Below are 17,452 nucleotides of genomic sequence, written 5' to 3'. Positions count from 1 at the left end.
GTTGCTGTCAGATACAGATGCGAAAATGCTGTTGAAATGCTTTTTGCGGTTTTCGCCGAACAAAATGTGTGTTTAGTTTGAGGGTGTCGTAGACAAACTTTGAAATATGATAAACGAATGTTATAAGTTTAAATAAATAAAGGTATTATTAGCAATAATAAACATATTCGATTCCATTGAAATATCGTTCTCTGTATCGCGTCATCTCTACGAAGAATGGAATGCCATTTCAATATATCATTTTTGCAGATAAAAAAGAACTATCTCTCTTTTATCAACACACACAAACATGAATGTTATGTATGCGAATACATAATATTCGCATTTTTCTGCTACTGGCAAAGATTTTCTCTAGTATCTAATTTCAGAGACAGTTGCTGCGATTGCGATTGCGTCATTTCTGTCTGACAACTTTGAAACTGTAGTCAACATTTTGATTGTGTGTAGATACAGCAACAACAACAGCAACAAAAGCATTCCAAAGTTGCATACAGCAAACAAAACGTGTATAATAATTGCAAAATTCAAACAGAGCAGTTCCAGTTTTTTTTTCTCTCTATAAACAAAGGCAAAAATCCAGTCGTAGAGCAAAGTAAAGAGAGACATTAAAGTAAAGTCAGAGTTGGGTAACAGACTGTTATTAATATGCCACACCTCCTCTTCCCCTGCTGCCTGCCCCCTCTTAAAGCGCGTAAACAAAATGATTTTAATTAACAGTTAAAAGAAAAAAACTCAATTAAATGAAATTGAAAGCGGCAACTGTTGTTTGCTGTTTGCCTTTTGCCTCCCCAAACAAATTAGAAACTTGTCGATCGAAGCGTATGATATGAAAAGATCTTTACAGCTCGATAAACTGGCCCATCCATAAAGCTATAAAGCCCAAGTCGGACCATGACAAATCAACAACACAAATGTTGATGGAAAATTGTGTGTTGTTGGCGTGTGAAAAATTCCCAAGTGGAAATGAAAATGTTATTGAAAGAAAAAGGCATGAAAAGAAAGAGAATTGCATAAGAAAACATGCACTCTATGGAGATGGAGGAAAAACATTGTTAGCTATTTAATTATAACATTACCAACTTGGGACTTGTTGCCAGTTTCAGTTTCCAAGTTAGCTTAGAGAGAGATCGCATTTGGATCGCGCAGTCCAGTCACGTCAATGGGGCAACAATTAAAACTATTTGCGGCCTTACTTAACACACATCACAGAGCTGATAATGACAATTATGTCATTTTATGTAGGCAAGCTGTGCGAAAGAGAGAGAGAGAGAGACAAAGAGAGAGATTGGGAGACTGTTGGTTTCTATATATCGCATCGATCAGCCATATAAGGTCAGCCAATGGAGACGTTGACGGAAGGCGACAATTGTTGTTGTGTTGTTTGCGACGCGTAACGGAATCCACTTCGTAATCATTGATACTTGAAAAGGGGTTTTATTTATTTATTTGTTTTGCTTTTTGTCGATCGTTGATGGCGCTCAGGTAGATTTGTTGTCAATTATGACTCAATATTTAGCTCTCATGATTCTTAGTGACCATTTATGGCAAAGCCAAGTCAATTTGAAAAAAATATATCAACACCTTGACCTTAATATGCACGTTCCACAAAAGTATGTAATCAAAAAAATGCAAATTTTATAGTGCAACGAAATAAAAAACCATTTGCAGACAGTGTAAACTGAGAACGAAAAGTAAATGCCTGAGAAATGAGGCCGATTTTTAAATTATAGATTGATTCAAAATGATTCGGAAACAATAATATTGGAACCGATTTAAACCGATAAAAATGATTCGGAAACAGAATAATATAATACTACATAAAAATAAGCAAGGTAAAATGGATCTTTAAATTTGTTATTGTATTATAAAAACATTGAAATTATACAAAACCAGTAAGAAAGCTTCATCTTTAATGAATGCGGTATTTTTTTAAATATACCAAATTTAATATAGCTCAAAAATACTATAAATATACCAAAGACTTTATTTGGTATGTTAATAAAATTATACCATAGAGCGCAAAATATACCAAATTGTCAGACAAAGCAACTAAAAGTACAACTTCTACAACTTTTATCCGATTTCAAGTGGGTGCAAATTATTAAAATTAAAGAAATTTCGTTATTTCTAAAAATGTGATTAAAATGTTTTTAAACTTCCGAACAGCGAGTTTAATTTACTTTCTAAGATTATCTAATCTTTTTCAAAAGTTAAATTTGCCAATAAAATAATAAAATTATCTACATGATTTAATATAATTCTTTGCAAAGTTCAAAAAGTTGCAAAAGTTTCTGCTCTATTTAAGATTTAGATAAAAATGTTAGTGTGAAATAATAAAATTATCTAGTTGATCTCTGCAAGTTGCTTATAAGATTGAGATAAAAATTCTGATGTAATATTTCACTTTGAAAGCAATGCGACAACAATCTTTTAAAATTCTTAAGACGGCGATTATATAACAACTTGAGATTGTTTACGCTGTCGAAAATTTATGCGAATTCATTTATTTAGACTCGAGCAAAAGCTATCAGATTTATAAATGCGTCAAGTTGTTGTTTGTTTAGTTAGCCTCGATGTTGTTGCACAGCCGATGACAAACTTCTAATAGCCACTGTTGTGTGCACACAACAACAACAACAACAATTGCAAACAGTTGTAAATGAAACAGAGCGTGCAAAATATATGCCTAAACCTGAGCGATTTTAGGTAAGCGTCGACAGCTAGAGGGGGAAGAGGGGAAGTGAAGAGGAGGAGCTGTGGAAGTCGTGTTAAATTGACCAAAACGCGACGCAACAAACTTGAACTTAATTTTGATGCTCTTTTGGGCAACCCGCACGATGCTAACGACGACGTTGAAAGAAGGTTGCCAAAAAACCGATTTTTTTCCCTAGAGTTTGCCTTGGCAAGCAGTTTTGTGATATGTGTGTTGTGTGTGTTGCAAGCTTTCGAGTGTGTGTTACAGTTGTTTGCCAGCAGAAGCGAGTAGGAAGTAAGGAAGTAGTTTAATTCTGCGTTGCCCGCTTTCACTTCCGCTTCATCAGCTGCTCTACTCCACTGAACTCCCGTATCATCATCGTCATCGTGAGCACAGACACACGCCTACCATCATTATCAGCATCATCAGCATCTCGGCATCATTATGATCATTTCGTGTGTTGAACAGCTGCCAGTGCAAGTGGGTTTCGCTTACAACAAACAACAGGGGCACGTGGGCCGTGTGGCAAGTGCAACGCCTTCTCTTCCTCCTCCTCATCTCTTGCTTGATGATGCACTCAAATCGCAGCTGCCTAAATGTCTGTCTGCCTCGCTTGCATATTCAAATTGGAATTACTAAAACATTTAGCATTTGATGTATGTTTCCTTTTGAATTCTTTGGGGGCTTTTGTCTAAGTCAGCAGACAATAAACAGATGATGCCACTTGCCACTTGCCACTTGCCAATTGCCACTTGCCATTTGTCGGTTGCCAGTTCTCCTTCTTCTGGCGATTGCATTTCGATTTGAAAGTGATTTTTGGCCAAAGAACTGGGCTAAAATTAAAGTGAAATTTAGAGAGAAATAGCTAAAGAGTTCAATATTGAACTTGGGGCGAACTTTCAAATTCTTAAATTAAATTTGCTTAAAAGGGAAATGTAATTTTAGCAAGTTAGAAAGATACAGTCTAGTGTGCTCGACCTATTTTCTATAAAACCATATTCAACAAATATACCAAATGAATATACCATAAGTAACAAGTAAGAAAGTTACAGTCGAGTGTGCTCGACTGTGAGATACCCGCTACCCATTTTTTAATAAAGGCAAAATATTGCGGTATCATTTTGAAAATATACCGAAAATACTTAAAAAATACTAAAAATATACCAAATGGTATGTTTGGTATATCAATATAGTACCGCATTCAAAATATACCATAGACGGCTCAATATACCAGATTGTCAGCCAAAGTAACTAAGACCCTTATAAGTAGGCATTTTTGCCCATACAAAAGTATTTCTTTTATAACTTCGACAATTTTTATCTGATCGCAACCAAATTTTCAGGAATCATAACTACTATAGTTGTTATTATATGTACCAAAATTTGCAACTCTAGCTTTAAAATTACGCTTGTTATTCGATTTTTTTTGATTTGCGGGGGCGGAAATGGGCGTGGCAAAAATTTGAAACAAACTTGATCTGCGTGCAAACATAACAAATGCTGTCGAAAAAAAATTATAGCTCTATCTCTCGTAGTCTCTGAGATCTAGGTGTTCATACGGACAGACGGACGGACACACAGACACACAGACGGACAGACGGACATGGCTAGATCGTCTCGGCTGTTGACGCTGATCAAGAATATATATACTTTATAGGGTCGGAGATGCCTCCTTTTACCTGTTACATACATTTCCTGTCGGCACAAAGTTATAATACCCTTCTACCCTATGGGTAGCGGGTATAAAAATATTAATATTAATACATTGAAAATATCAATGTAATACTATATTGATATACCAAAAAAAACCAAAGTCGAGTGTGCTCGACCGTATTTAAAAAAAAACCATATTCTAAAAATATACCAAATTTATATACCAAAAATACTATAATATATACCAAACTCAATGGTATATACAAATATCATTAGTATATTTTGAATGTAACATGCACTATATCGGTATGCCAATCATAACCGTCGGTATATTCTAGTATTTTTGGTATATTAATTCGGTATATTTTTTAGGATGTGGTTCTATTGAAAGTGATTCCACATTTTCGACCTAAGATAATTAATTTCTCAACAAATTTCTACTTCATTCATTTATAACGTTTTTTGTGATATTTATTTGTTTATTGTTTTGTTTATTTTTTCTTATCAATTCTTGGCGAAATTGCTTGGAAGTCGGCAAATCATTTGACACTTCACGTTCTGTGCTTATAAATGGATTTGGTTTTGCATGTTACCATTTCAGCCGTTTGTTCGTGTTCATTTCCCCATTGTTTTCACTGTAGCTGTATTATAGCTGTGGTTGTTTTTACTTTTGTTGCTTGTGTTGTTATTGCTATTAGTGTTGCCCTCATTTGTCATTTTGCTGGTCGCTTGACTGTTGTAATCCAATCCGACAAGCGAGCTGCGTTTCGTTGTTGTTCACGCTAACCCTACCAACAAAAAATCCCAGTTCCATGCCTAACACCCTATCCAATCTCCATAACACACCAATGCAGCTGACTCTGAATGTGTCTGTCTCTTTGTCTGTCTGTCCGTCTGTCGTTGTGGCTCATGCCAATTGTTAGTTTTTTATTGCTCAGAGTGGAGCCGTTGCCGTTTTAAAACGTTGAAAGCGTGCAAATTCGAATGCAAATTCAACACCTCTCGATGTGGTTTGCTTGACAAAAAAAACGAAAAAGGGAAAAAAATTAAGCAGAAGAAACAACATGAAACATTTAGGTCTTTTTTTTAAGTTGTTGTTGTGTGTGCTTGTTTTTTGGAAATTGAGCCGCAAATTGAAAACCAAGACGAGAAGCGAGCGGAAAAAAGAAATAACAACAACAATAATAAAAAGTGGGTTAAAACGAGCATAGAAAATTAAAAGCCATCGCTTGACAAACGATTACCTCACACAGAGACACAGAGAGCGAGTTGTGAAAGTGAAATTGAAATTGAATTTCTGTTGTCGTCATCACAAAACGCATCAAACTGCAGCTGAAGCAAACTCAGCTTATGACAGACTCCCTCTATCTCTCACACTCTCTTTTGCTATCTCTTTCTGTTGGTTACGCATGCGCTGACTTACGGTAAAATCGTTTTTTTGGCCAACCGCAGCGTCAAGAGGTCAAAACGCATCACAACTTTTTAGTCGAAAACTTTTCAACAATAACTTTTTAAATCCGTTGATTTATTATCAACTTTGGTGCCGCGCTTTGTGGCATGCCCCATTGGAATGTGGTTGGCTTTTCGCTACTGCAACTCCCAAGTGGGCTGAGTTTAAACTGGTTTCCCTCCGGTCCTCCTCTCTCTCTCTCCCTCTCTTGCTGTCTGATTTGGTCAAATCAGTTTCCCATCACTTTGGGCGTCTGGTTCGTGTCTGCGCTCTCTGCGGTTGATGTCTACGCTGAGTGTGTCTTTGTATGTGTGAAACCAATTAACGCATTTTTTCTCCTGCTGCGCCTTTGCCTTGCCTTGCCTCTAATCCCACAGACAAGTTAATCGTTTGTTGACCCTCGTATCCTAACTGCAACAGAGGAAGCTGAGGGCTGAGGTAGGGGAAAATGTAAAGGAAACAGCGTCTCAGTTAGCAAAAGCAAAACTCGCAAATTTGCATAACACGCTGCCGTCGAGTCTGACTTCAGTTGCCACTTCGTGTTGCATACCAGCTATCAATGACAATTCGCCTTGCCACTGCGACTCTTTGCAACGCTTTGCAAAAGATTTTTAGATTTTTCCTCTCGCACAAATTGGATGGCGACGAAACTTGTGCCAAGAGTCTAGGACGCAGCTGAGATTATTCAGCAGCTCACTTCAGCTTTAGTTTGTGTGTTTCACTTGGGACAATTTTATGGCCTATCTGAAATTATTAAAGTTATGGATCTGTAAAACGTAACTGTGCGAGCTTTAATTGCTCTAATGAAAACATGCTTTAAATACATATTAGTTGTTATGCACACAAAAAAATCAAGGTATTATCAAAAATTATTTAAGAAATCATTTTGTGTGAGACAAAAAAGTCTACTTACTACGGGGCTTAGTATCTACTCTTATGGTATATTTTGAATGTAGTACTATATCAATATACCAATTATAGCCTTTGGTATAGTTTAGTGTTTGTTCAGTATATTAAAATTAAATATGAATACCGCACAATCTGATATATTTTGTACTCTACGGTATATTTCGAATGTAGTACTATATCAATATACCATTTTGTATATTTTAAAATTTTAGCGGTATATTCATTTGGTGTATGCTTTGCTTTTGTTTAAAATGGGTAGCGGGTATCTCACAGTCTAGCTTACTCGACTGTAGCTTTCTTGATTGTTTGTCTTATTAAACCAAAATTTCAGTACAAACAAGTTGCTTCTTAAATATATATTACTTGTCCTACACAAAGAAAAAACTGTTCATACAAAATGAAATCTATAATAGAATTAATAAATTTTGAGAACTTTAGGTTCCTTAAAAAATATTCTTGAAACAGACTTTCATTCTAAAAAGATTCTTTAAAGAAGTTTTCAGTCTTCGGATACCGGTTTCGGATGGAAAAATCTTGTATTAATTAAGATCGAAAATGTTTGTAATCTTAAAGAATATTTATTTTTGAACATTCAAGAATGGCCAAACTAAAACTATTCCAGAGTTTCAATATAGATCTTAGAATTTATCTACTGGATTTGGTAAGATTCAAAATTTGATTCTTAATTTTGTCACTTTTTCTTTCTGTGTATCTTTGACTACTAGACTTTAAATACATATTAGTTATCCTGCAATTACATGGTACTTGTAAGTTTATAATCCTCATTTTGGTTTTATAAGCTGCAGAGTTCTTAAGAGTCGATAATTGCTGACCTCATAATGACTTTAAAACACGAGCAAGTTGTTGAAACTTTTGCCTGTGAACTTGCAAGCACTTATCTAGAATTCGACTTCCGTCTGGCTTCAACTTCTCATTTTGCTCTTTGCTACCGCAGACCAATTAGTTGGACAAAACATAAGTAGTTACCAGATACCAGAGTGAGAGAATATGCTCGTAAAACCGAAAAATCTTTTCATAGTTGGCAAGAGTTTTGTTTTTTATATTGTTTGTTTTCAGTTTTAGCTAAGTTGTAGCTTAAGTTTTTAGTTGCATTGCGCCAATTTAACAAGGCAATGACTACAATGGCAATAGAGGGCTATAAAAATTGCACTTATTCTTTTTATTTTTTTTTTTTATCTCTTGCTATTTCTCGAACTAACAAGAATTTTTGTATTTTCCTTTTGCTCGTTTCAGACATGGCACAAAACGTGTTTCAAATGCACAGAATGCGGAATGGCGCTCAATATGAAAACCTACAAGGGCTACAATAAAATGCCATACTGTGAGGCGTAAGTATTGCATCCCCCGTTCCTCTTTTCCCCTCTTATCACTAAGTACTTGAACCGTTGGATGAGCTATAATGGGACTTTGGGGGGGCGGTCGTGAAATTAACCTTGATTTCTGGCCAGTTTGTCGACATTTAGCGGCGTCGTCGTCGTTTATCTTATCTTATCCCGCTGCTACGCCGGAATAGATAAGCAGTTCCCGCACACACTCACACGGCGTTTCCATGGAAATCACGGCAACAGCTGTCCGTGTCCACCAACAACAACCAGGTTGCCGCCGTCGCTTGGGGAGCGGTCACTTGTCACGTGCTGCTGCCACACGGCCTAAAGTGCAGCTGCCGCCGCGTTGCCACTAAATAAACAAGTGAGAAAGCTAATTTGCAGTGTGCTCGACGGCGAGATACTCACTAAAAGCGATCAATGAAGTCTAAGGTTGAGTGTGATCAACTTTGAGATAATCGATAATAATGATAATAGACAAAATTAAGATTGGGTGTGCTTGACTGTGAGATACTCACTAAAAGGGATCAATGAATTCTTATCGAAAAGAACTGAGTCTTAGCTTTTGATAGTGTGTGATCAACTTTGAGATAGTCACTAATAATGAAGATTAAGTGTGCTTGACTGTGAGATACTCACTAAAAGGGATCAATGCAGGCTTATCGAAACGAATTGAGTCTTAGCTATTGATCGAATGTGATCAACAATTGAGCTAATGACTAATAATGATCAAAGGGAGAGCTAAGAGCGAGTGTGCTTGACTGCGACATGCTCACTAAATATAATTTACGAAGTATTATCGAAAAGAACTGAGTCTTAGCTTTTTATCGAATGTGATCGATTTTGAGATAATCACTAATAATGATCAAAGATAGCGTTAAGATTAAGTGTGCTTGGCTTTAAGATTCGCACGAAATGTATTGAAAGAATCATTCTTGCAAAGAGAAACTTGTTTAACTCTTGGTAGAGTGTGATCGACTTTAAGATAGCTTCGAGATGCGATGAAAGAAGTATTCTCTTTAACACACTTGTAGTTTAGCTTTTGATCGAGTGTGATAGACTTTGCTAAGTGTGATCAAAAAAGTATTGTTGAAGCTCCTCATCGGCAGTTTTGTCTTTTGGACAAGTATGTTCAACTCTCAGGTACCCCTTAATCATGTCATTTAAAATCTGTTGGATCTAGATGGAAGAACAATTCATCTTTTTGAATTCTCTATGAATTTGAATTGTCTAAGGCCAGACAAGTCTATGTTGACTACTGACTTGGTAGCTAAAGCTGTAAAGAAGATAGAGAATTAAAAGATTATATTAATTTTTAGTGCAGAAAAGGAATAAGTAAACATATTTATGAAGTCTGAACCTGTGGCTTCAAGTCAGTCGAGTATACCCTTATGACCTATGTTCATATGCTAAGTATACAAAGGTGCGGAAATGCGGCGACACTTTAGTGAGTCGAACAGATAAACTATCTCGCACATACACACTCACACACACACAACTGCCGGCCTGCAGCATTGCAGCAACTTTAACCCCGTTGGAAACGCGATTCGCCATCCTGAGTCGCTGAGTGTCGTGTGTCGTGTGTGTTGTTGCCACTGCCACTGCCACGCCCCAATGTTATTGTTCTAGAATCCAGCATGGTTTGTTGCACAGCTCATTGGAGCAAGCGTTTTGTTGTCATAGTATTGTGACCATTGTGCAGCCGCCTTGTGGCAGCAACATCAACAATCGAGCTCAGTTGCCTCTGCAGTGCGTGCGCCATTTGTTGGCCTTGAGCCAAGCTATGCATGCAACAGTAACAACGATGACTGCGAGCTGCAAGCTCTCTAATGCAGATTTATTGTGGATGCCACCGCTGCGGGAATAAAAATTCCATGCGGATTGAGTTATGCGTCCGTTAGCTTCACTGCGTCACACAGTAGCCCAAAGCCTCCATTCCATTCCATTCCTCCTCAATCGATGATGTCATGTGGGTATAAATTCTCTCTGCACTATCCGCACAAGGAGGCGTGGCATCTGACTGGCGCCTTTTTAGCACTTTCACTGCAGTCATCGCCACGACCATTTGCACCTTTTTAGCCAGCTCTAACTCTCGCTCCCGCTCCCTTTTCTGTTTTCGGGAGGAAAGACAGTAACAGGCTGATGGCGTTGCTCCGATTACGTGACTCCACGTACGCTCTTCCGGCTGACAGCCACCAAATGCTAGCTGGCTGGCTGCGAGTTGCAACTGCAGTAGCCTTTTGCTGTCCATCCATCTATACTGCTGACTATCCCTATTGGAGTTTTATAATTGCTTGAGCAGCAGCACAACTTTTCCCTACTGTTTATATGCGCGTTAGACCACGGATAATGGGGTATAATATGGGTGTGGTAAAGGAGAAAGGGAATATGGCGGAGAATGTGGCTATGCTGAAAAAATTGCTTGAAAACTCAGCGAATTTAAGAATAAATCAAAATAAGGGAAGTGAGAGCGCCATATACGAGTGTGCTCGACTGTGAGATACTAGCTACTTATTTTTAATCAAACTAAAATAGTGCGAAGGCGCTGTTATAGTTAGAATATTGGTATACAAAAATATAATTATATACCAATGAAAGTATATGGGTTATAAAATATACCATAAGTCTATATATATGAAATATATTCTACTTATTTTCAATTAAAATACAAGAAAAATCGAAAAGCGCTATTATAGTATAAAATAATGTATAAAAACAAATACTACAATATAACAAAGAAAGTATATTTGATAGAAAATTGTGTACAAAAATACTACAATATACCAAAGAAAATATATTTGTAATAAGATATACCAATGCATGTGTAATATACCGTATAAATGCACAATACACAAAATATACTAAATATATACCATGGCGTGCATAATATACTAAATGTATGAAATAACCCTGGTATATACCAGATATACCACAGTATATAATATATTAAATATATGAAACAGCCCTGGTATATACCAAATATACCACAGTATATACCAAATATTATACTAAACCAATTCTTTTGTATATTTGATCGTAAATACTTTATTTAATAGTGCATACTAAATATCTCGAAATTATACAGCAAACTTCGTTTCTTCTTTAGCTACATCAATTCAATGTATCTACCGCATATCCCAAAGTCATGTGCATAGTTTTTTAGTTGCGGCTTTCTTCCTTATTTCATCTGACTTGGCAAAATTTCGCTCTCTTTCTCTCTCTCTCCGTCTCTGTCTCCATGTCTGTCTGTGGGTCAGTGGAGTTGGCAGGATTGTGTGCCCAATGGAATAGCGATTGCAATAAATTATAAAGTCCACACTGAAGAGATTTCAAATGCCGGAGACATGCAATTATATGTACTTGCCACTTGTACTTGCTGCTGCTGCGGCTGCTTGCCACATGTGGAGTGCATGGCAATTGTGATTTTTTAATTGGATAAGCCAAGTTATGGGAATAGAACTTGGCTCAAGTCAAACACAAACACACACACACAAGACATGATAAAAGGGCGCAGCTAATTGCAAGGAAACTATTGTTAAAGTTTCAATGTGTAACTTTCGCAGAAGGAAAATAATGGGGGGAAAATCACAAGTCGGAGAAAAATACGAGAAATCCTTTTAAAGTTGCAAACAAATCATTTTTTTGTTCGTTTTTGCTTTTTGGCCGTGCAACTTTCTCTCTTTTATAGAACTAACCTAATTGTGTCTTGAAGTAAACCTCTCGTACATGGCAGGACAACAGCACACACATACACAAACACACACATTGAGAGGAGTCTCATTCAAGGCATATATCCATTACATTACCAGGTTCTTCCTCCATTTAGCTGGAATTGAACTAGAAAACGAGTTGTGTGTGTTTTGTGTGTTGTGTGTTTGCCGGCCTCTGTTCACTTTTTATTTTCATTTATTTATATATAAAACTCATATAAGTTGTGTATATGAGTATGTGTGTGCTTTGAGTAGCTTTTTGTATAGTTTTCTGTTTGGGTTTTCCTCATTTTTCATACGAGCAAAAAAAAAGAACATCTGCAATATAGCAAAGGGGACAAAAATGAACAAGAACTTTCCTCGACATTATTTCGTACATCATCTGCGCGACGCAAACTGCACATTTATTTATTAACATAAAAAGCCAGTGAACCATGGTCATGCCCATGACGAGCTGGTCACGCCCCCTTTTGCCCTCTTTTGTGGCCTGTCAGTTCTCAAATTCCCAATCTCCAATGGCTGATGATGTGCCACATTCCTCAACAAAAAAAAAAAGACAGCGAAGAGATTTCAATTCCATTTCTATTTCCACATTTTTTGTTTCACTTTCGAAGCTCAGCTTAAAAATAAGCTATAGAGGTTTCTCTTGTTCTCATATATGCTCAAATATATATATAGATATGTTTCGAAATGTAGATGTGTGTGCCCCATTAGTTGCTGTTTGATTACTTAAGCCGCCTACAATGGAAAACAAAAGCAATGCGCCATACACAAAAGGCCATTTCAATTACCAAAATAGTAAGAAATCTCGAGTAATTTGAGCACAACTGTGAAATACCTGCTGCCTATTTAGGAAAGCCATTTTTAAAGTGTTCTGCGTGCGTAAAAACAATTGAAGCGATTCCAACTGACTTTAAGATATTATATACATCGGAATGATATTTTGACAAAGAATATTTCCTAAAACCGAAAAAATAAAATCATTTTTTGCCTTGAATAGAATTCAAATAAGATGTGCAAGCTATTCTTGTACTTGCGGATACTTCTTTTAGCTTTGCTTTCTTCTCTTGAAATCATTATTAAAATTCAATTCTAGTCTATAATTCAAAAAGATTTTCAAGCTCTTTCTAAACATTCTCAGACATTTTTTTCTTTTTCTTCTCTTGAAAATCTTATGAAAATTCTATTTGTTGCAAAGAATCATTTTGTTTTTGGTTATAGGAATTATTCTTGGTCTAAATTCTTGAATCATCATATCTCATCATGCTTTTTTTTTAAGAAATATCCAAACAAAATTATTCTTTGATAGAATTTTAATAATATTTTCTGCGAAAGTTCAGGAATAGCTTAAAAATCGCATCGAATACTAGAAAAGAATAGAATAGAATTTTAATATTATTTTTAAAAGATGAAAATAAAGAAAAAATAAGTCTGCGCAAGTTCAGGAATAGCTTGAAGATCTTATTCGAATTTTATTCTATCGCATTTTATTCTTGACAAATATTCTTAAACTTGTTCAGACTTTTTTTTTTTATAAAATAATAATGTCAACAACCGAATTTCCTCTGAATTCATTTTCTATTGAACAATAAAATTTGCTTCACCTATATTCCGATAACTTTTTTACTGACTGTCGAAATGTCATTAAATTTTATATATGGTCAACTGAAGTATCGTTCGTTAAAAGAGTCATATAAATTTATCGATAGCTTTATTATCTTTATGTTACTCACACGACTTATTGATTGATGTTTTATATAGCAGCACCTTTGTGGCATCGATTTTCAGCACTCACCAAATTGCAACACCTTTCCACAGTTTCATGCACCGGGTATTGAAAATAGTTTTTGGCCACTTGGCTTTGCCTCTTTTTATGCTAAACAAACCGTTCACAATGCTGATGACAACGGCCACGCCCCATTTTCATGGCATTACCAAAACTGTGAACTGGGAGTGTTGCCCCAAGTGCTTCCCCTTCCCCCGGCCCCCTTCGACTTGCCTCCTCCATCGATCGCTGCTGCTTTGCATATGAAATTTAAACATCAACACACACAACGCGCAATTCGATACCCGAAATCGAACATTTTCACTCCGTCAATTAAATTTTGTGTTTTTCGATTTTTCCAATTTCCCTCACAGCTGCCCCCCGCCCCGCCCTCTGGGATTATGGATAATGGCGTTGATGATGATTATATGGCAATCTGTGCGTTTAATCGCATTTCAATTCATTTTGTGCACGGCTGCAATTATTATGTGCGAATCTCGCATGCATATTTTCCGCTTTTCTTTTGTCTGGCTTCTTTTTCCTGCATATATAATTTTGTAATTGGCAGTTAATTAACCCGAAAATGGATAATGCGTGTTAGTTTTTCCCTTTCTCTTGAGTAGTCCACTTTAATTTCCTCGCTGCTTTTTTTGTCGTGGCTCACACATTGATCCATTGCGCCAAACGTTAACAACAAAAGGCCTGTCACATGGAAACTCAACACCAATCCACACAAATCACATGCAAAAATGTTGACATCAATGAATGTCCGTTCGTGTGTGTGTGTGTGTTGTGTGTGTGGTCGGGTTATTTGTTTGCTTGGCTTACTTGCTTGGCTTGGCTTGCTTGCTGTGTTGTTGGTCAGTTGCTGTTGCTAGTCTAGTTTCCAACTGACACACAACACACACTGGGCCAAGCTCTGACGCGACGGGATGATGACGGTAGCAGCTATCCAGGTCTGCTCTAGCTCTTCTCGCTCTTCCAGCTCTCCTCCACACATGCCACATCAGGAACAATTTACGTTTAAATTATGAGCAGGAAGTGTGGCCCCAAGCGAGGCATGCATGACTAGCAGCTGCTCTTCGATAGAAAAGTTTGTTAACAGCGGCAGTAAATGTTAAATTAGTTAACATTGCAATGTTATTGAAAGTTCGGTTTCATCAAAAGTATAATAGTGAATGTAACTATGAAAAGAGTGTCAGAATACTAAAAGGTAACTTAGGTTGCTTATCTTAAAATATTGTTGAATGGCGTTCAAAAATATGACAAATATTCTCTGTCGAATATCACAATAATGAAATCCTTAAAATATATTTTAACGTAAGCTGTTAGCAAAAAGAATATAGTTACTATCAGCACTAATAATAATAAGGAAAATGTTTTTTAATATTGTGAAAAATGTTATTTTATTGATTCTTAATATTATGCTAAGTGTGATTCTCTAAAGAAAATCACAATAACGGGTTTCTTAAAATATATGTTAAAGTAATCTGTAAAAGAATAAACAGGCGATATTATGAAATTAATACAATTTAAAATGTACAATAATTTGATGACCCTATGTTAAAATATTCTCAGTAGAATCTTACTAAAATAAAGTTCTTAAAATATATTTAAAGTTCAACACAATGTTAATAACATAATCACATCTGCTACTACACTTTTAATCTAATCTTGCAAAAAATAAAGTTCTTAAAATATATATTCATCACACAATATTACAATGTTTCTTCCATTACATTGTTCTTGCACGATATGTAAGGAATGTTCTCTGTAGAATGTTAGAAAAGTAAAGTTCTTGAAATATATGTTGTCTGTTAGGAATATAACATTACAATGTTAATATTATCACATCTGCTGCTACACATTATTATTTCGTTAGGTGTTGCAACAGAAATTCTTAAAATATATATTAATAATATATAATACAACAATGTTGCTTTTTTCTCAACTGCTGCTCTACATTTATGTTAGCATAACAAACTTCTCACATGATGTTAACTAGCATGTTAGCAAAGTGCTTTACGCAATGTTAGTGACGGCAATCGCTGTAAAGTTACATAAAAATCCCTTTTTAAAATGTTATGCTTCCTTTCGCAACACATTGTTTATTTATGGAACATTGTGAAGGCACAAATGGGTTGCCATGTGGGAGCGCCTTCTTTATGTTATGTGTGTGTGTGTGTGTGTAGATGTTAAAGCTTTGTTTACAGGATATGGCCAAGACAATGCACAACAACCAACTCTGAACTGAACTGGGCAGTTACTACTTTTTGTTGTTGTAGTTGTAGGTTTATATTATTTACAGATAAATTAAAATTCTTTGATAGTAAAAAAAAGTAAAGCAGCAACAGCAACAATAGTTGCATGTCACGCACAGCAGCAGCAGCAGTTGTTGTTGTTGTTGTTGTTGTTGTTGTTGCTGCTGTGTGGTTGCTGTTGGCGTGCGTGTTGCTGCTGCTGCCTGTTGTTGATCTATTGGGAACGTGCCGAGACATCCGCTGCTCTGACCACTGCTGCCGCTGGCGCTTAAGCATTGTTATGTCATCATTGCCAGCTAACAACAACAGCAACAACAACTCGGTTGCAGCTGCAGCTGTAATGTGTGCCAGCAGCAGCAACAACAATTTTGCCTCTTTGTTGACGCTTGGCGCTGCATTAAAGCAAAGCTTGCAACAACCCATCAGCAATAACAATAACAACGCACAACCTACATGGTTGAGCAGCCGACCGACGACCGGTCATTGGTCATTAAACGGCCTTGTGCCAGTGTTGCCACCCCATCCAACATTCCCTTCCCCGTCCTCCTCTTGCCTGACCACAGCTTGAAATTGGGAATTGGAATCGAGGGTGCACATTCCTATGCAATTCCAACATAGATAAATACTGTACAACAAATGTGTATATGCTTATTAAACTAAACAATAAAGTGACCCCTATAATAGTAGACCCTCTTCACTTCTAATAAATCCCGTTTCAAACTAGACAGAGAGAGAGAGAGCACGACGACAGCTGCGTTCGCTTCGATTTGTTGCTGGCCATAAATATTCTATAAGCCAATTTAGTTGCGTGCAATTACAATTACAATATGACTAAGGGGCAAGTGAAAAGTGGGGGTAGTGAAGAAGAGCGGGGGAGGAGGAGGCTCTAAAGAATGGTCACCAATGGGTTTATCAACCTTTTCGTTGTTGGTTGTTGGTTGTTCCTGTTACTGTTGCTGTGGTTATCAGTTTGCTGGCATCGCGAGTTGCAATCACAATCGATCGATTAGCCAACTGATAGGTTAAAGTACTCGACAACATAAACAGCAAACACACACACATACACACACAACTCATTCATTTGTTTGTGTGCACACATTGCAGATAGCGTACAAGAACAACAAAAGCAACATTGTTTTGTTTGGCTTTGGTTTCCTCATTTCGTTGTTGTGCCATAATTAAATTGATGTATTAGTCCATTGGGAGCATTAATCATATCACCATGTGCCATTTTTTTTTCGTTTTCTTGCCATTTGTTTCCTACAACATAATGTTGCTATTCCATTTAGCATTTTTGAGCTTTGTTTCCGTTGTTGATAAATTGCAACTTCAAGCAAACGAAATAGAAAACTATTAGGAAAGCTGGCGAAAAGTTGGTAAATAAAATATTAATAAACAAAAATTATTTTCATAACAATTCGTATGATGCCTGGAAGCTTAATCATAATCAGATAAGAAATAATTTTATTATGATGATTGCTTTTTATTGATTATGTTTTGTATGGTGTACTCTATGGTATATTTTCAAAGTAAAGGTATATCTGCAATATTTTAACGATGAGACTTAGGTTGGATTTATTGATGGCAATGGTATATCTTTACACCAAATTTACCTTGTGGTATAATTTACTTATTTATATTGATTTTGAATATAATTTAACGA

At 36.4% G+C, this 17,452-nt stretch overlaps 1 protein-coding gene across 3 annotated transcripts in view; it reads left to right on the top strand.

Annotated features, from left to right (window-relative positions):
- LOC132788662 (LIM and SH3 domain protein Lasp) overlaps positions 1-17,452 on the top strand; it is a 34,423-nt gene that overhangs the window by 11,557 nt on the left and 5,414 nt on the right. For all 3 annotated transcript variants that reach the window (XM_060796173.1, XM_060796174.1, XM_060796175.1), the window contains exon 2: positions 7,962-8,056. In XM_060796173.1, the coding sequence (XP_060652156.1) occupies positions 7,962-8,056 (95 nt within the window). The remainder of the gene's footprint in view (positions 1-7,961; positions 8,057-17,452) is intronic.

This window comes from Drosophila nasuta, chromosome 3 (genome assembly GCF_023558535.2).
Source record: "Drosophila nasuta strain 15112-1781.00 chromosome 3, ASM2355853v1, whole genome shotgun sequence".
NCBI lineage: Eukaryota > Metazoa > Arthropoda > Insecta > Diptera > Drosophilidae > Drosophila > Drosophila nasuta.
Note: the sequence above shows the minus strand (reverse complement) of the source record. Positions and strands in the feature narration are given on the sequence as shown.